We start from the raw sequence: 19,607 nt of genomic DNA on the forward strand, positions 1-19,607 counted from the left end.
CTAAATTTAATACTTTTTATCTTTAACCGATCTTTACCAACAATTCTGGTAATATTTCATGGCGTTCCATAAAACAACTATTACTCCCCCGAATGGTAAAACCCAAATAGATGTAGCTGAAGAATTGAATCAGTGAATCAATCCTAGCACCCCCGCTGTCATTATTTATCCGGAGCATCGCGCATATGGCGTCATCAATTGCTGGGCAGAACCAGTGCTCCGCCGGGTAATAAATGGCCCAAAAGGGCAGTCGGACAGGCGGGTTCATCATCCGTTCGGCAGCGGGAATCGCTTGGTGGCCAGAACAAGTGCAATGGATTGCAAATAATTTCAAAGCGCTGCCCCGAACATGGAAAGTGCCTAATGCTAATGCGTGATGATGCCTCCAGCTGTGGTCAGCGATGTGGAGCAAGTGGAGCAATTCGGGCAGGCGGAAGGGAGTGGCAGAAGGGAGGAGAGGCGGGAGGGAAAGGGGAACAGACTATTTGGGGTGCGGCAGCTGGTGGCAATAAATGCAAAAACATGCACTGCACTCGGATCGATGGGCAGCGTATGCAAATGCTGTCAAAAACATTCCGATTGCTGGCATATTCCGACACATTTCGGTTGCCTTCGAAAAAGGGGGAAAACAAAACGAGAAGCAGGCTCAAATCAATTGGTAAGGGAGTTTTTTTTCGAAGGGATTCAGGATGGACTTGCTCAGCGTGAATCCGCAACTGCTGACCTTTTATGCCCCATATGATCGGAGTCAACGGAGGATGCTGATTCTACTGAATCCCACCAATAGGCAGGTTTTGTTTAAGGTGAGATGGTGAATGGGTTTTTTCTTCATATTGTAAAAACCATTGGGTGTTTGATATAGGTAACATCAAATGCCTGGGATCACTACCACGTGAGTCCCAATGCCGGAAAGCTAGAACCCTACTGCACTCGAGAAGTCATCATTAGTCTGAATAACTTCGATTATTGTGCGGATTTGGATTCCCCCTCATCACTTTTGCATCAAGTCCATGTACGAACCTCGAGATCACATCAATGGCGAGGCGACTGTAGCCATTTTCAGGAGAGTTTCCCGCAGTGACATCTCCTCAAAAACAATTCATGTTCGGCTGGAGCCCAAACCAATTTCGTTGACCAATTCTGGTTCGGTTTCCCTTTCCAGCTTGGAAAAAGTGGTTAAGGAAAGAGATACTCAGCCTAGGCCATTCTGTCCCAAGTGTCCGGAAAGGCTGGAGGCACTTCAAGAGCATAAAAACCCAAGGGGGAAATACTTTCTATCGAAGCTTGTTATTCTTGGCTCCTTGCTGGGCGGTGAGTATTATTTAGTCTTATGAAAAGTTTCTTAGATTTTTTAAATTAATTATTTCAGCGATTTTTACAGCATATATGCAAAGACAAAAGATGCAAGAAATAATTTTAAGTAATTTTTACACAGAAAACGCGAAAGCTTAAAAATAATTACAACGAAAGTCTAAATAATTTATCAAGAGAAATAAGGTATAGATTAAGTTCGCTTTGAATCTGATGACAATTCGTCTGTAAAACAAAAACTTATTATTTATAACTTTTTTAAATATTTTATTATTTATTTTTCTTGAGCTCCTCTGACTTGGCATCGATCCATTTGCGGAAGTGGGCGACATTCGTGTAGAGGGAAGGCAGGACGACGTATCCGCAGCCGTGTCCTTGCACCGCGATGCCGACCAAATGGTTGGCAAAGATCATGGGACCTCCGTAGTCACCTGGACAGATGTCGTTCTGGTGGTAGAAGGTGCAGAGCAGGTCTGCGCCAACCTGTTCGTCCAGCTCGTCGCTGCACATAGATCGATTCTGGACCTTGGTGACTCCATTCTGCAGCTTTTTGGTCGAACCGAAGGTCTCCAGTTGCTTCTCGCCCCATCCCGCGTTGCTTGGGAACTCATTTTCGACGGGTTCCTTGTCGGCCAGTTTAACGGTGGTCACTCCCGTCGTTAAAACCGACGACCTGGTCCACAGCAGTGCAATATCGTTCTTCAACTCGCCGTAGTTCTCGTGCACCGCCATCGCCGCCACCTTGATGATCTTCCCGCCTCTGCGGACATCCGGCGTTCCCACTCGGACGGCAATTTTACCCACCGGAATATCCTTTACGCACTGCGCTGCGGTCAGGATGATGCGACTGTCGATCACCGAGCCACCGCACTCGTGGTACCCGTTGATCCGCAGCGAGGCCACAAAGGTCCAGAAGTCGAACCGGGCGTCCACTCCGTTGTGGATTCCCTCGCTGCTCTGCGAGAGTAAGATCACTAGTATGCAGGACCCAACAAACATTTTGATTTGGATTTAGCCTCAGTCTGTAATTAGTTGGTGGGTTCCTTAAAAGGCGGGGAAATTGATTTTACACACATCGGATTGTTTGTTTTTAATGGTTTACACTACGGCTGAAAATATAAATAGTATTCTTATGAGTTAATTTTTTATTTGCTGGAATTAAATTTATAGTTGCTTTAACTTTACCATTTATCCTGACTTGAGTATGTATTATCAATTGTATTACCAATTGGCTAACCATTAATTCTGACTTGAGAGTAAATTATTAAGATAAACTTCTTGATTTATTACCAGCAAAATATTATTGAATATCAGCCTGAAATAAATGGTCACATAAATTCTTCTCCATATTCGTTTAATGCCGTGAAATTGCCAAGCTGCGAAATGTTTAATATTAAATTTCCAAGTACTGTGTGCGGAACATTCAAGTGGAGTAGCTAGAGCAGTGCTCACTTGTCCATTATGGCCAACATCCTGCATGGCATGACACTGGAGCACTTCGAGGATTGCACAAAGGACCTTCGCTCTCCTTTGACTGATGACAGTCGGGGCCATTAAATGGACGGGTCAACCGTATTGTTGGCCCGGTTAGTGCCACTCAATCTTGTGCGGTCGATCGCGGGTCAAAGGGGAGGCGGCGGTGGGCGTGGTCATTGGCTAATTGGCGGCCGTAGTTCATTAGTGTGCGAGTCACACGTTGATTAGGCGGTCGGATTCGGATGCGGTTGCAATTTGGTGTCGCAACCACAACAACAATAACAAACAGTTGAAATTGATGGGATGAAAGCGGAATGCAAATGGATAACACAAGAGGTATCCCTTGTCCTGACTTAATGCCATTCATTTCAGTTAACTTATGAAGAACACTCTGCTCAAAATAAAACAGGCTTATAAATAAATCAGCTTTTAAAGACCATTTGTTGTGGTCATAATCAATTGCTACGCCTCATAAATTCGAAAAAGCTTAAAATAAAATGCTTGTTAATAATATTTTCCGATTTTCTAGCTATCGTGTTGAAATAAGAACGACAAGCTGCATGCAATGTTCTACAAACCTGGCAACAATGCCGCCTAATCTCGGCTTAAAAACTTACCGCACAACTCCTGGTGAAAAGGGCACCGGACAAGCTGAGCGGCAAACGAGCAAAGTCAGGGAAAAAGTCCCTGGGGAATGGCTCAGTCATCGGAGACGACAAACAAACAAGATGTGCCGGGGCCATAAATTAGCATCACTTAAGTGGCCAGATGAGAGGCAAAGGCAGGCCGACCGCTCCGAGTTCCTCTGAGGGGCGTGTAATCCTTTCAACGATTAATTGCAACCCAACCCCAGCTGAATCCAAGGAAACTCGGGGCACCAGGGGAATGGGGGAATGTGAATATAAATGGCTAAATCAGACAGGGACACACACAAATGTCATGTGGGACAGCTAATGATATCTACAAATCCCCAAACTCAATCAATTGTGTGGATAAAAGATAATGGAAAGTTACAGTGGTAAACTTCTTGGGTAAATTGGAAAACATGTAACACAGACACCATATATGGGAAACTTATTTGGTTCAGATAGTTATAGGATCTCGTTTACAGAACCTTCTTTTAGTTCATTAAAAGCCATATAATTACCATAACAAATCAAGGAGAATAAAATATCGGGCCAAAGTCCATACTGGTTGCTGACCTTGGTCAACCCCATTTTGGCCCAGATGCCATCTCTTTCGCACTGCCATAAATCGTTTTTATGGCTTTCCATTACGCCGGGCAACAGTACGTATACGTAATATGCCTCCGGCAGCCTTGCGCTGGTAACCCATTTATATGTACGCAATGCTTTTTCGCACTAGGCCACACATTTGTGCAGCCTGTCGCCAATCGGTGACTTATTGCATTCCCTGCCCGCTCAGTCGCGACTTTTCCGTGACTTTCCCACCGACTTTCCCCCGTTTTTCCGAACCACGACAAGCAGTGCAGTCAACTGAAAACGCACTGAGCAAATAAACAAAGGAAGCGAGGCGAAAGTCTAGAGGAAATGCATTCGGCAAGGTGGATATGGGTTGTTTTTCTCTCCTCCTCCTCCGCATCCTTTAGTTTTCCTGGGAGTGGGAGCATCTTTGGAGGTCCGGACCCCGGCTTCATTTGCCTGCCAAAACGGATCTCTGGCCCAAAGTGAGTGTGCTCACCTTGACTCATTCGCAGGCTTTTCCTTTTCCTCCATTTGCCCTGGCATCTTTCCCTGATTTCCCACCGCCCCTCCCTCCGCGCGTTTTCCTCCTTTGCCGTTTGTTCAGCTTTGTTGTTGCCGCTTTAACATTTTTAATGAGTTGCAATGCAAAGAAGAAGGGTTTCCTGTCAAAGGATAAAAAACGAGCGAGGGGACTGCAACATTTGGGTATCAAAACTTTTACATTTTTCTGAGCCCTTAATTGTGTTTAATTCTGCGAACTGAAGGATTTTACTTAAAAAATATATAAAATATTTGTTTCAGAAAACGTAACTTAAATAAATAAAACCATATTATTAAAACCCATCTACTTGAATTGGAGTATATTATATTTTGTGTGCCTGCTTAATTTGCAAGAAATATGTGTATTTAAAATATAAATATTTTTAACGACCAATATACGTACGAATTTTTTATTCACTCGCCATTCAGTCAACCAAACAGACATGAAAATCGGATTGTGTTTCTTTGGTAAATGATAAAAATGCAGCCATTATTGCGAACATTTTCGGAAGTGTTAATTCAAATAGCTCTCTGGCAATTTAAATTCAGTCGTTTTTTCTGACATGTTCAACTAGCATGTTTGTTTCGTCAATTGGCGGTGAGTGCCAGCTGGAAGCACACTGCACTTCGCACTGATATCGTGTCAGTGGCAATGCAAATTATTGCACTTAAAATCACTGGAAAAAACTGAGTGAAAATATCCAGAGGGAGCGAGAAAAAAAGAAACAAAATCACTCCGCAATAAAGTGACTGACAGCGGCTTACGCATGGCTAAATATTAAAGTGGCAATGAATACAAATTGTATCGTCAAAAGTCCGCAGTCGCACTTCCTTTGGAGCGACCGCAGGACAATGAAATTGAGAGCATGTGTGAGTGGCAGGACTCGCAGGAAGGACCCTCCGCAGTGGAGCACTTGAGGATTGGATTGAGAAGGCATTTAAAGGGATAACTTTGATGCCTCAAAGCGATGTGAAGTGGAGTCGAGAGCGGGGCTAAACTTTCGTTCTAAGTGATTCTTAGTCAGTTAATTGGATCAACTATGTTTGTGCTGCTTCCTGGCCCGCTCTAATATGTAAATTTATGGGGCTAAAACTCGGGCGTAAGTGGGCGAAAAGTTTTCCCAGCCAGCAGCTGTTTCCCTTCGCAAAAGTTGGCACAACTTCAAGTTCAATGGCTACGGCCAGTCAGGGCCCTTTAACAAGCTGCCCAATTAGGCGAGTCCATCTCGAGTCCACTAATCTTTAAATTCCACTCGAATGACCGTACAATTCAAACGCTTTCCTGTCGAGAGCCATTCTTCTTCTCAAGTGGCCAACGGCCTTCCGACGAGCTTAGACCGAGGCCAAATCAAATGTTTGACAGGCCGCCGAGGGCTGAAGTGCAAATAGGAAAAGCTGTCGAAAAAATTGACATCCTTCGAGCCCTCTTTTTATTGGAAAACATTCTAGGAAAATTAGCGAGAAACCATTAATTCCGACGATGGAAACATGCAAATTCAATTGATGAAATTAATGAATGTTTTTCCTGCATTCCTATAATACATTTTCCTCTAACTGCAAAGTCCTATTAATGGTAGAGCTGCGATATTTTTGGGTAAATAGTAAGAATGAGATTAGGTACGAAATTATGGTCAAGGAAAACCTAATGACATTTTAATGTATGTGTTAGTTATTATATAAATAAAGAACTATAAATACATAGGTACGTAATTAATACTCCGTTTTTACCACTGCTAATTTATAGGGAATTACTTGTACTTTAATGTTTAGAATTTATTTTACCTTTAGGGTTAACACAAATTTACTTACCAGACAGCTTTACTTGTGGGCTTTCGACTAAACTGAAATGCCTGAGCATCGGAGATGTTAAAGTACTGTAATTGCTGCTCAAATTCGAGGAATTAAAGATGTTCGACCTGTGGATGTGCTGTAGTCGTAACAACTTATCCCCCGACAAGCGACTTCATTTGGAAATCAAGAGCTCAGCGGTTAAGCGGCTTACGAGGTGGCCTAAGCCTTATGGGCAAGGTGTTGGCCATCAGATCGAATGGCCGCAACGACAATTACATCTGCGAACGGGCCAGTGAATATCCGGAGCACGGAGCACGGAGCACAATGCGATGGCCGGGGAACCGTGTCAAGAGCTAATAAGCAGCCTCTTTGGTTCTCCATCGGGTTCGGGTTTGGGCCAAAAGGCCCGGCGAGTTCATTAAGCCAGTGTAAGTTAATTAAAACGCAAACAGGCAAATGGCAAATGATCAAAGTGCCAAAGACAGCGGTCCCGTGGGAAGGGGGATGGTGGTGGTGCTGGTGGTTTCAGCGGAACAGGGATTGTGGGTGGTGCTATAATGGCAAATCACTTTGCACCGCAAACAGAGTCCACTGAACTGGCATTTGAAGCCTCCTCCACACGGGATACAAGCCATGCCACATCCACTTGCCATGTTAACTGCAACATGTGTCAACTGGTTTTGCGGGCTGCAAAAGGGCGGGGAGCTGCGGTCTCGGCTCCCATTTTCCTGCCCTGCAACAGACAGCCGGGTTTCCCGGTGGAAGGTGGAAGCAGGGGGGCGGGGTGCTTCACCCCCTCACATCGACACGCACCTCTCGTTGACTCCGCAGCCCCAAAATTTATTGGGGCACATCAATTCGAGAGCCCGCTAACTCTGCGATTGCAAGAGGACCAACACGGCATTAACGTCGCGAACAGGCCAAAAGCCCGGCCATCAGTTAGACGATAATTGCACAGACACCTCATCGCTCACTGCGAATGAATCTTTGTGTCAGAAACCAATAAAAACAGCACTCAATAAACCTGTGGCTTTTTTTTGTATACAAAAATTTCTAACCATGAAATATATACATTTCATCCTCCAATTTTATTTGTTTACACTTGACATTCTTTCATGTAGCCTACAAAAATGTTTATTATCAATTGCTGGGCTCCTGTGATCATAACTTTTCGTTAACGGAAGCCCATTTTCAAGGCAATTAAGAAACCAAACTATGCAAATTTACTGTTCGCCGAAGTTTATACACTTCCCCTGCGCACCAAGTTTACCTTTTGCATCGTTTTTGGCCGCCCACAATTGTTGACTCTTGCATAAATTATAATTATTAAGTGCAGCAGCCACGCCAGCAAGAAAACCCAATTTATTACGCTTTGTTTTCCCTGTTTGCGTGTGCCTGTACTCCTTGTTGGTTTTCTTTTTTCTTCCTTTTTTTTTTTTTGGGTTTTTCGGCTGTCGTCGAGAGCACCTACATATAAAGCCATTTTAGTAAAGCATTTTTGCGGCTAGCAAGTGTGCTACATTTTTTGTTGCCCCTGCAACGATGCGTGCTTCAACACACAAGTGGCACAAATACAACTAGAAAATGAGACCCTTACAGTAAATTTTAGAAAGGTTTAATTTTTAATTATTTTGAAGATAGAGTTCACAATAAGTTGTGGGTGAAATTTAATAAATGCTCACAAAAGAAATACATCTTAATAATGAAATCTTAACCAACGTCATCATAACTCGTTAAATAAAGTGCGATAAATATTTAAAGACCAACAAAATCCAATCAAAACCTGAAGTTTATTCGACACAATCTTTAAAACAGAAGTACTTTCCACCTTAGCAAATACTTCTCTCTTAATTTTCAGCTCGCTCTTTCTCTGGGAAATTTGGTGAGTTTGCGTTAAGCTGAAACAACTCTCTTTCGAAACTAGTTGGTTGAGTGTGAGTGCAAATCTGTGTGAGTGGGTGGGCATTTGTGTGCGTTGGTGAATCTTTTTGCCGGTTTGTTTATCTTACATTTGAAGCATTTTGGCGAGGTTTTTTTATGCGCTTCTTTAGCCGGCATTTATAGCCCATTCAAAAGAGAAACAAAAGTGCGTGCATGTGTGCGAGTGTGTCTGTGTGTGCGATTTGAGCTGCCAATTGATTGTTTTTGTATAAATTTGAGTGGGCGTGTGTGTGTGAGCCCTTCGAAAGCAGACTACAAATATTTACAAGAGCTTTCATTTGTCTGATTGATTTATTTAAATATTTATGTACTTGAATTTGCTTTTTGTTTTGGAAAGTAAAGATTGTGGGGATAGCTATATATAGAAAATAAATATAAATTTAACAAAAACAAAAAGAACATTTTTTAAATTCTTTAACATTTTTTTTCGAGAATATTTGAATTTTTTAATATAGCGAGACATTTAAAATAATAAATTAACATACATTTAAAGCAATACTTCTGCAGTTAATGTTCAACTCTATTGATAATATTTTACGCTTACGACATGTCCATTTGGTGAGCCATAATTCAATTTATGGCCAGCCGGCAACCTCATAACCCACTTTAGAGCCGGGCCGAGATACACTTGGACAGCAAATATACAAATATAGATATAAATCAACATGCTGCGGAGAACCACGTCGAAGTGGGCGGAATGGGTGGAGTGGCGGGAAAAGGGAAAGTGGCCAAAGACCGAGTGACCGGGCAATGGTCAGCGATAATATCTGGAAACTTTGCCCCCCGATGCGGCTAAAAAAGCCGGAGAATGTGGGCCAAACGCTCTGGAGGTGGGATTGCGGCAGCCATAGAAGTGGCTCAATGAGACCCACTTGAACCAAAACCCCAACAAATGCGGCTGCGGGCCAAAGATATTTAGTTATTTAGAAAACCACAGAGTGCAAAAAGCCCGCCGAATGTGCCAATTTCCCACTCCCCTTTCGATGCGAACAATTAAAAATTCGTGTCAAAATACGAACGCGGAGAGGTGGCAAGAATTTTAAATGCTTTTCAAGGTTCCTGCAGCACACGCAATGTGGCACAGCGATTGCATGTGGCATGTGGCATGAACCGTCAAATCCGTCGGCGGGTGGGGTTCATTTAGCGCAAATTAATTTTAAATTACATGTACGCCGTGGTCCGGCCATCCATCAGCAAGTGGAGGCCTTTAATTAATTGCATTCGCTCCACCCCGAAGGATTTTTCCGACGCCTCTCTTAATTATAATTTGCTTTTAAAATTATTGCACATTGCACATTGGGTTGCAAAGTGGCGTTCAAATGTGGCAGCAGCCAACAGCCCTGAGGTCAAAATCTACGGACAATAAACAAGGTCGAAAACAACATTACGTATACGCCATGTATTTTTAACAATTTCAACCCGAGGGAATGCAAAGTGCAAACATTAAGTACGAAAATGGGAAAACTCTGCAGCATTTCATACGCTTAATCTACTCAGAAATTAAACAGATTCATATTTTCAATCAATTCATGGAAAAATAAATTACGAAAAATAAATATTCACATGGATTTTCCCAAGTAAATAACTTTTAATTTAATTTGGCTTAAAGGATTATATGCCTTTGACTTGTCTTTTCGCCACAGATTGCCTCACATTTTTGAGTCGGTTCTTCACAATTTTGCGGCACTTGACTTGCCGGTTTATTGACACGCCCCGCACACGTCAATCATTGAATGACAGACAGCCAAACACTTGACTTGAAGAGCAGATTGACAGACGAGAATCGAGAATCGAGTATCGAGGAGTCGATGTTGTGCTGCATCCTTCAGGTTTTTAGCCAGACATGCAGCTCAAGTGCAACTCAGCCCCTGGTTTTTGAGGCTCCTTGTCTGCGAATATTTTGTATTCAATCCAAACATTTGTCAAGCCATCCAGACAGACAGACATGCCATGTCGATGCCTGCCAGTGATTTTCGATTTGCAAAATTGATTCCATTTCATTTTCGGCAGGAGGTATGTGACGTGCTGGGGCCTTTTTGTTCTCCACACCAGTGAATGCGAATGCATGGCAAATGACCCATTAAGAGCTCAACATAATTCATCGGCACTCCATAATTAAAGTCATCAGTAATTTAAATGTCAGACAATGAGGTTCGTAATGACAAATGACAAGCGCAGGAATATAGAACATATTAGTTGCCACAGCTTAATGGCAAATGAGGCGATACATCGATAATAGCAAACAAGAAAATATTAAATATATTTTTGTTATGATTTTTGTTTAATCGTGCATATTAAATTGCTTAAAGATGTATGTATAACTATTAATATTAGCAAGCGAATGGAATAATAAAAACTTTCAAAAACCAACTAGAAGAGAAGCCATTTCCCCCAATCCCTTGCACGCTTTGTTTGCCATTTGTCAAATTAAGTATACGCCTTGGTGCCACATAAATTGCCGCAGATAGAGTGGCTGGGTAAACGGATACTTTGTCTTGCTCGCATTTTAATTGAGTACATTATAGCGCCGCTGGCCATGTTAAGAACCTTTTCTGAATATTAAACGCCATTAAGTGTCCCCCAATCGACCATTTGGCGAGGACTTTTTCCTTTCGCCGCTGATTGATTGCCGGCCATTTTGTAATTAGTGACACATTTAACCATTCATTTGTCCGTGTTTGCTTGTGGCCCGCACATGTTTGCACACTTATTCGCCTGTTGTTGGCCAGCCTGCAATCACAACAAATACGAAGTGCAAACAAGCCAACTTCGAGTGTTCAATTAACAGCAATTTCGGAATTTCAAACAGGCAAATTTTTAGCAAATTGCAATTTGCGCAAATATTTACAAGATCTTTCATTAGGGACCAATTAAAATGCATGTAATCAACCGCAAGCAACCGTAATAAACTTTCGGAAGTGGAGAGCTGGGCTTATGTTTTGAGTATTCGAAATAACTCCGGGAACGCAAGTTATTTGCTCAGGAATTCAATAGCCACTTAATTAAGTTGATGAATGGCTCAAGTCAACGGGAATTCACACTCTCTAAATGAAATTCAATTGTGGAAGCTATGTGCAAAATGCAAAATTAATTTGGCGAAAATCTTTGTTCAGGGATTACAAACAAAAACGTTTCCTTGTAATTTGATAAAACCAAAGAAAAGGCAATTTATTTATTTTTTGTTGGCTAAAGCTTAACTAAATAAGTCCATAAATCATATTACAAATTTAATAAATTCCATAAAATTCAATTTGTTCACACTCTAGAAGAATAAACTAAATTCAAAAATTCACCATTAATCATCGAAGTTCGAACGAAATTGCCTAGAAATCGTTAGCCAAGCCAAACAAACTCAAACTCTTTGCATAAATCTCGGCCAACTTTCGCAGGCGGTTGGAATAAAAAGAAAATCAAGCATAAAACTGTGCAAAAATGCAGCATAAACTGCGGAGTTATACTACATTTTGTCGTTGCTAACCAAGTCAACGGGTTCTGACAACACTTTCCGAGCTCCGTTCGCAGGAACCAGCCAAGCCAGTTAACCGCAATAATTTATGCCTTTGAGCCGTGTTTGAGTCAAAGCCTTTTGTCTCTGTGTATGTGTGTGTGCGGGTGTTCCACTGTGGGTGTATTTGTGCGGCCACATAATTTTGCCTATTAAAGCAAAACACTAACAGCGCTTATCATTATAACGGAGCACTGGAAAAACAAGGCAAACAACGGCGAGCATCTCAGTTACGTAGCGCATCCTTTCGTCGACGCCATTTTGTTTAGTTTACGCTGCGTTAGTGTGAGTGGGTGTTTGTGTTTTTGTATGGGTGTACGTTTGTGTGTGTGTCTGACGGGAGAGTCCCTGCCTCGCACTTCCTAATGCAAAAAAGCGACTTTTCAGCACAAATTTTTAGCAAAATTAAAATATTTATGTTGCCGACGTGCTTAATGCCAGTGCTGTTTTGCCCCAAAAACCCAAACACCCACTTCCCCTGACTTTTCCCCCTCCCCCTCCCCTATTTCCCGAGTTTTCCTCCCGCTTCTGTTTGGTTTTGGAGTGTATGGGTTTCCTGGTCGTGACTACGTGCGTGGTCCGGATGCTGGCGATGATGGCCAGCGGTTTGTTACCCTCGCTGAAAAATAATGGCCCAGAATAACATTGCCTTTTTAAAGGGTCAGGAAATCAGAGGTAAATTTCTAGAACTGTTGCCTTCTTGGAAGAGAAGATATTCAATTGGGAAAGTCATTTAACGCTTGTGTAACCATCAAAATAAAATTCAATACTGGGGTAGAAAATTAAATCAGAATTAAGTGGAATTTTAAATCAATATGTTTTGTAATTTTATGAAGTCAAGTAGGAGTAGAACCTTTCAGAACCCAGAGCATTTCCCATTCGATATTCACCATGGAATTATATATTCCTTTCCTGTTTTAATGTTGCTGTGCATACACACACACACACACACACTCACATTCACACACACCCACGCACCCAAAGGCAAATGCCCTGCATTAACTTCCTTCCTGTTCCGCAGCGCCGCTCTTTTGGCCAAAAGGACGACATCACCATGCAACACTGCCACTTAATGTTCGCGCTTTAGCAATATGAAATGCAGGACGAGGGTCCTTCGTTTTCCCACCATTTCCGCTGCAAGCTGCCGTTGCCGCTGCCATTGCCGCCATATTAAAAACAATATATTTGCGTCAACTTTCGCGCTGGTCATTTATGGCCCTTCAATGGCCATTAACTATTTACATTTCTGGCAGCAATTTGCGCTCACAGATGATTTACACTTTGTGTGGGCATTTTTAAAGTGTCATTAAGACGACAAGTAGGAAACGGGAAATCTGAAATAAAAAAAAAAGTAAATTAAAGCAAACTCCTTGGGCGCTGTTCCACTTGCTCTCCAGATACTTCCTTTGTTTTTCGCATACTTTTTGCGCTTGCCCTTTACATTTCCCATTTGCCGTCTGCTCCTTGTTAAAAACGCTCGAAATTTATGACTATTTTGGGACCTGCGGCGGCTTGCGGCTGAAATGCTCTTAGATTTTTCCACTCGGCCTTCTGCGGTTTGTCTCTACAGGGCTTTTTTTCCCTGCCATCGGCCTGGATTGTGGTCACCGGGCTTTAAGTTTAAACAATTCCAGATTTGCGTTTTAATTGTTGTCTCCGTTACGGTTTAGAAAAAATAGAGTTATTTGGCAAATTGAATGCAATGTATTGCAATTTGCCAAATGGAAGGAATGTTTGCAAAATTAAGAAAATATTTATTTTGGTAAATTTTTTAACGACACTCTGAACAATCCAATGCCACCCTTACTAAATGTTTCACACAACCCTTCGCATACTTTACACCACTCAAAGGATGCTCAATTTGAAAGTTTGTACAAGAAGCACAGCAAAAATAAGTTCTTGGCAAACTCTTCCTCCCAATTTCTCAGTCGACTGCATTTGATTTCATTTCATTTCTCAACTCAGCCACGACAGATGGCAAATAAGTTGCCCATACGCCACGTTGTGCACCACGCACAAAGGGAAAAAAAGAGAAGTAGAAGTAGAAAAAAAGAGGAGAACGAAAAGCAGAAGGAGCTGCTATGGAAAACCTCAAGAAATTCAATTCCATAACAAATGAAGTGCAAAACAGATGTCCATCTGCTCACAAATGTAAACTGTGAACTTCGCAATCGGGCTATGAAAATACAAACGGAAATTAAATCGACTGCCAGCTGAAAATAGTTAAAATATTCAATGCGACTGCTGACCTCTTGCTTTGTTTTCGCTGTGATTTTTTATCCCTTTTTTTTTGGGGGGGTGAACTTAAATTTAAACAACTAAAAGCTTCTGTATCTGCTGCAACTCGGCGAGCAACAAACTAGAAGCCACAAAATCCGAAACCAAGTGTGGATGATGGAGAGTGTTTGTGTCGATGAGACTGCGGCCGCATTTCGCACAAATATTGACACATGTGTGGGGTGGAGAGGGGGGTAGCTGTAGAGGGTAAATCCCCATCTCCAGCCCGGTGTCCATCCGAAAAACCCCACTGAACCCAACCTGTCCCGGCCATTAGATGATTTATAGGTCAGAGATGCCACACCGAAGCCGAAAAGGAAAACAAAAGCGAAACCGAAATGAAATCGAGGTTTTGGCAACTGCAACCTCGATTGACAGGAGCTGCAACCAAAGGAATTTTACACGGAAAAAAAGTTGGGAATAAAATATATAAATTGAAATCCCTTTAATACAATAAGCCTTTCTCATGAGGTAACACAAAAGATCTTCCCTTCTAGGTTAGTATATTATTATAATTTGTGGCTTAAATTCAACTTCTTGTGATTTTGCCCTCTGCATTACTCGTCCTCCCAAAAAATTGAAACAGACACTTTACGGACGTGCCAACAAAGTGTTTTGCTCCATCTTCCCCTTCCAAGTCAGCAGTAATTAACAAAAACTGCTCAAATGAAAAGGACGCTGGTAAATGTGGAATGCATCGACAGCAGTCAGGCTAAGGGGGATATATACACCCGATCCCTAGCATCGACAGCGGGAGAGTGTTAGGTTCCATTGGCATTGTTCGGCGGCGGTCCTTTTGTTGATTAATAATTCAGTCGCTGTCGAAACAATGGATTGGATAGATCGGGGTCATGGTTTGTAAAGTCTGGTCACTAAAACAGCCTTGGGCACAGTTGGCCTAAAATCTGGATGGTCGATTTGACAGGCGATATGCAGAAAGCAACGCCATTGTTTTGCTTGGGATTAAATGCCCTTGATATTTGAGTTTTGAAAACAAAGGAATAGTAGAAAACAATTGAACAGGTAATAAATATTTGCTATTTACAAGGAGGGAATTTAAATATTTTATAATATTCCACCTTTTCTCATTTCAGTTATTTTCTGTATTAAATATTTTAAATGTTCCACCAAAAATTTTCACCCAACTGCAACGTTGTCCTTTTCCCAAGTGCTATCCTTCGCTTTCCCATAAAACTCTCCTTCTTCTCGCAGATATTAACTATTCATAACTTTTTGAATTCAATTCCGGCAACGAGTCCTGCAACACCCCCTCCCGAATCCAATCAGGGATTCCCCAGACTGGGATCTCGATCCCCGAGCAGGTAAACACTTAAAGGTGTCATATGTAGCTAATGTGTGAGCAAAACTTTATGCGATCGGAAGGAAAATGAAAACGAAGCGGAAAATTCTGGCCGAATGGAGCTGACCAGCAGGATATCGCAGGTGCTGGCAGGACATAAATTCAAATTTGTAACACAACGTGTTTCGGCCTGAAGGGGAAAAAATTGAAATTAAAAATTTGTGCTGTTCGAGGGGATGACAATAACAAGGCACCCACATCAAGCATTTGTCCTGTCGGCATTTGCCTTTCACTCCATCTCCATTTGCACCGATGTGCGAGTGTGTGTGTGTGCTCGAATGTCCTTCGTGCTTATGTGTGAGTGTGTAGTTGTGTGTATGCCCCATTGTTGCATGAATATTCGTGCGGCACTCGCTCGTTTATTTGCTCGCATTACAATTACCAAAGGACCAAAGGACCTCGCCGTCCGTACACGTACGCAATTTGTTTGCACACCTCCACCTCCGAGGGAGCACGACTAGTGTTAGTTTGCCCAGTTACACAAACAAATTAATTTCAGCCAGACACTCGAAATGTTTGCAGCATTTGGCAATGTTTGTAATTGAATATCGTACGACGAAGGGAACACAGGTCCAAAATTCACTCCCCGTTCGCCAATGGGCAAATTATGCAAAACTAATTATGATTTTACGAGCGGCATCGCATTGTCGACGGGACGCTAACTGGAATTGAGGCCAGGATGTCACAATAATGTGTCAAATGGCGCGTGGCCCTGGAAATTCCCTGCGAGAATTCCATTACAAAGTTGGAAATTTTCAAATACCGCGAAATGTCGCATATTATTAGTGCCACATAGTTGTGTTGCACCAAAATTATTGATGACATTGAGCGATGATGGGGAAGGCTCCAGCTTTCAAAATTAAATATAATCTCTGCTGTAATTACAAAATTGACAGCTAACATTATGCAAATTGCGTTTATTTGACAGATAATTTCGCATGTTCAAGCACAAAGCAACTACTTTGTTTGCAGAAACTAAAGAAACTTAATACGGAATGTCAAAATTGGGACAGCTTATAATTACCCAGGATAACAAATATTTAACCAAATTGATTCATTTCAAGCGAAATTCAATTAGCAAGCTCACCGCTAATTGAAATTGTAAATGAAACATATTTAAGTACATGTTCAGGTAATTTAAATTCATTTTTATTACAAAACAAGCAACATTTGGCTGGCTTGTTTATTATATTTTATTTATTTGCAAGCGGAAGTTTTGAGGCGCGTCTGTGTACAGGATATTAAAAGCACACGTAGTCATGCATGTAAAGTGCCGACGGTTCCATATGGAGGCTGTCCCCGCGTTGGTTTTCACCAGTAAAAATTATGAGCCAACAAGGGCAATGCCTGGCCAAAAAAACAAAAAGTAGGAAATGTTCCTATGCTCATTTTTCGCTTTTCAGCTTCAGCCGCAAACTTCTTTTGTGAGCCGTCCGAACGTTAAGTGTGGAAAGCGCCTTTGTGGGCCACAGAGAGAATTTTAATTAAAACTCCTAATGAATTTTTAACACGAACTCCGGCGCAACTTAAAGGGAGAAAGCGAAATAAAGCCGGAGACAATCCCCGGAGTCAGCGAATTTGCTATGGTTTCTTTGCTCCAGCGTTTGGCTTTTTTCCCCGTGGCTGAAATTATGACCACAAGAGCAGCGCCAAAAAGTCATCACGTGACCACACAATTGTGTGGTCAACACGTTGACCCCTCGATGCCTTTTGGCCCAGAGCCCGACCCCTCAACTCTGACCCCTCAACTCCCTCAGCACTTTGAGACTCGGTGCTAATGACATTTCAACTATTTTAATCTCCTCTCTCGCCGGGCATTAATTAAATTGCAATTTCTTTTGGCTGCGGTTTATCGTGTGGGCTGCCGAGTATTTACACAGTAGAGGCGGCCAATCTTGCGGCCGGAAGAAAGGGAAATCCCCGAAGATAAGCCCCAACAACTTCCGATTAAATTGACAACCCAATTAGCTAAAGACCCGCCGGGCAGACCATAAATACTTCGAACATCCAGCGAGCAAACAACAGCAGGAGATTGCATAAATCTCCAGTTGGAAGGGCCCGAAAAAAGGAAACTATTGCCAGGATAACGGAGCGCCAAGGATAATGCCGCCAGTCTGCATTAACCCGATGGCTGCTCCATGGCATTAATTAAAATCACGGAGCCTTCAAATTGCATTTTAATAGAATTTATTGCGCCGAACCGATTCCGCCAAACGAGCCAAATACCCAGAGGCGGATGCGAAGTAAATACGAAAAAATAGGAAAAACGAATTATTTAGGAGGGGGAAGAACAATTTCGCGCGACTGCAACACTTGACTTTCCATGTTGTTTGAAGCAATAAAATGCTATTCTCAAGCAGTCGCATTGATATGCCGGCCCCCCGGAAAATGGAGGAGAGCGCGAGAAAGGATACGATAACAATGGCGGAGGCTCCTTCCAGCATCCAGCATCCAGCTTCCAGCAACCAGCACCCAGCTGAGCTCCTTCGAAGGATAAGACCCGGGCTCAGTTCAGTGGAGCGCATCAATTGCGCCGTTTCACAATTCAAAATGCGAAATCCGTTGCCAGGACGAGATGCACAAATGCAGCACAAATTATTACTTGGCTTCGCTCCAGAATGTTTTAAATTACAATTTGCACAATATATATATTTATACGTCTTGCCCAGCAGGTTTGGTTGGGCTGGTGAAAAGCGGGAAAGCGGAAAACTGCAGCCGCAGGAAGCCATTTAGTTTGGCTTTTCACCCCCCAAGGCCGGGTCATAATTCTTTCATAAAAATCAACAACCAAATGGCAACTGTTGTCTGTCGCCCATAAGATAAACTTTGCTGGCCACTTTTGAGAATAATTTATCTGCCATGGTCACCACTGCGTATGCTTGATAATCGTAATTACTGTAAGAGGTTCCCAAGAAGTGGCAAAACAAAAGCGTTATTAATGGTTGCGAAATTCACAGCTTCACGAGATGTGCTTATATATTCACTTTGAAATAATTTAATGATCCCACCTGACTACGAATAAAATAGAGTACTTAAACAAAACGTGACAAAACAAAAAACAATTGATATTCAGTCTGCTTACCTGCTATAAAATTAAAGTCAACCTGAAAATTTTGCCTTTAAGTAGCTGGCTTTAGAAGCACCCACATCTCAGCCAGTGATCTTCAACAACGGAATAAATTTCAAAATGCTGTTCAAAAGCTTTCTGCTCGTTGTTTCGCTTTCCGCAATCCAATCCCAAGACCTTCTGGATGTTTTGCCCGTAAGAATCGGAGACGTTCCCTGGCAGGCGATGATCAAAGTAGACGACGAGTACCGCTGCGGCGGAGTGATTTACAAGGAGGATATCGTCCTGACCATAATCGAGTGTGTGAATGGGGTCTACATCAATAACATTTCGGTGCGAGTGGGTTCCGCCTTCAAAAATTTGGGTGGCACCGAGGTGAAAGTCAAGACAGTAAGGTTGCCGCTTTCGGATGAACGCCAGTATAATGTGGCTGTTCTCCAGCTGGACTCGAACCTCCAGCTGGGCGGCAGTATCAACACCATTGAGTTGGCCAACAGGGCACCAGCAACCGGAGCCAAAGTTTCGGTTTCCGGTTGGGGACAACTCACCACATTCATGCCCTCATCGGAGGTATTATTGCGGATAAACCTTTTTGTCCAAGATAAAAAGAAGTGCTCTGAGGACGAGATCTGTGCTGCTCCCTGGGGATTGATTCCGGCGGCCTGTCAAGGATTCGCCGGCTGTCCTTTGGTTCACAACAACGATCTGGTTGGCATCGGTTCTTGGAACAACACCTGTAGCTTGGCGAATACACCCAGCCGATACGTGGATATTGCTTTAATTCGTCCTTGGATCGATGCCACTGTTGGTCTTCTTCGAGGATTTTAAAACGAATAATATCGGTTGCTAAATAAAATATTATAATAAAAATATTTTTCTTTTGAAAAATACAGAATACAGAAAGGTAGCTCATATGAGTCCTCGACATACGTAAATGAATATAATTACTTTATGGGGTCTGAGATGGCTCCTCTACTGCGTTGCAAACTTCTACATCAAATTATAATACCCTCTGCAAGGGTATAAAAAAGGATCTCCCAGCTATGGGAGCGTCCATAAGAAATCCCTGAAAAAACTACACAAACATTTATATTTGCAAATTGTTTTCGTCTACCCATAAAATACTATATACAC

The 19,607-nt window shown here is 42.3% G+C and overlaps 3 protein-coding genes across 3 annotated transcripts; 2 read left to right on the top strand and 1 right to left on the bottom strand.

Moving 5' to 3' along the window:
• Positions 1-596: 596 nt before the first annotated feature.
• LOC108092416 (vesicle-associated membrane protein-associated protein scs2) lies at positions 597-1,475 on the top strand. The gene is made up of 3 exons (XM_017191983.2): positions 597-803; positions 863-1,311; positions 1,370-1,475. The coding sequence occupies exons 1-2, from the start codon at positions 690-692 to the stop codon at positions 1,079-1,081; spliced, it is 333 nt and encodes a 110-aa protein (XP_017047472.2). The 5' UTR covers positions 597-689; the 3' UTR covers positions 1,082-1,311; positions 1,370-1,475.
• A 90-nt stretch (positions 1,476-1,565) lies between these two features.
• On the bottom strand, positions 1,566-2,599 carry LOC108092414 (trypsin epsilon). The gene is made up of 2 exons (XM_017191980.1): positions 2,497-2,599; positions 1,566-2,420 (listed from the first exon to the last, which is right to left on the bottom strand). The coding sequence occupies exon 2, from the start codon at positions 2,308-2,310 to the stop codon at positions 1,582-1,584; it is 729 nt and encodes a 242-aa protein (XP_017047469.1). The 5' UTR covers positions 2,311-2,420; positions 2,497-2,599; the 3' UTR covers positions 1,566-1,581.
• Positions 2,600-18,593: 15,994 nt separating this feature from the next.
• On the top strand, positions 18,594-19,301 carry LOC108092415 (trypsin iota). Its single transcript, XM_017191982.2, has one exon. The coding sequence runs from the start codon at positions 18,594-18,596 to the stop codon at positions 19,299-19,301; it is 708 nt and encodes a 235-aa protein (XP_017047471.1).
• The last annotated feature ends 306 nt before the right edge of the window (positions 19,302-19,607 follow it).

The sequence above is a fragment of the Drosophila ficusphila genome, unplaced genomic scaffold, assembly GCF_018152265.1.
Source record: "Drosophila ficusphila isolate 14025-0441.05 unplaced genomic scaffold, ASM1815226v1 contig_412, whole genome shotgun sequence".
Lineage (NCBI taxonomy): Eukaryota > Metazoa > Arthropoda > Insecta > Diptera > Drosophilidae > Drosophila > Drosophila ficusphila.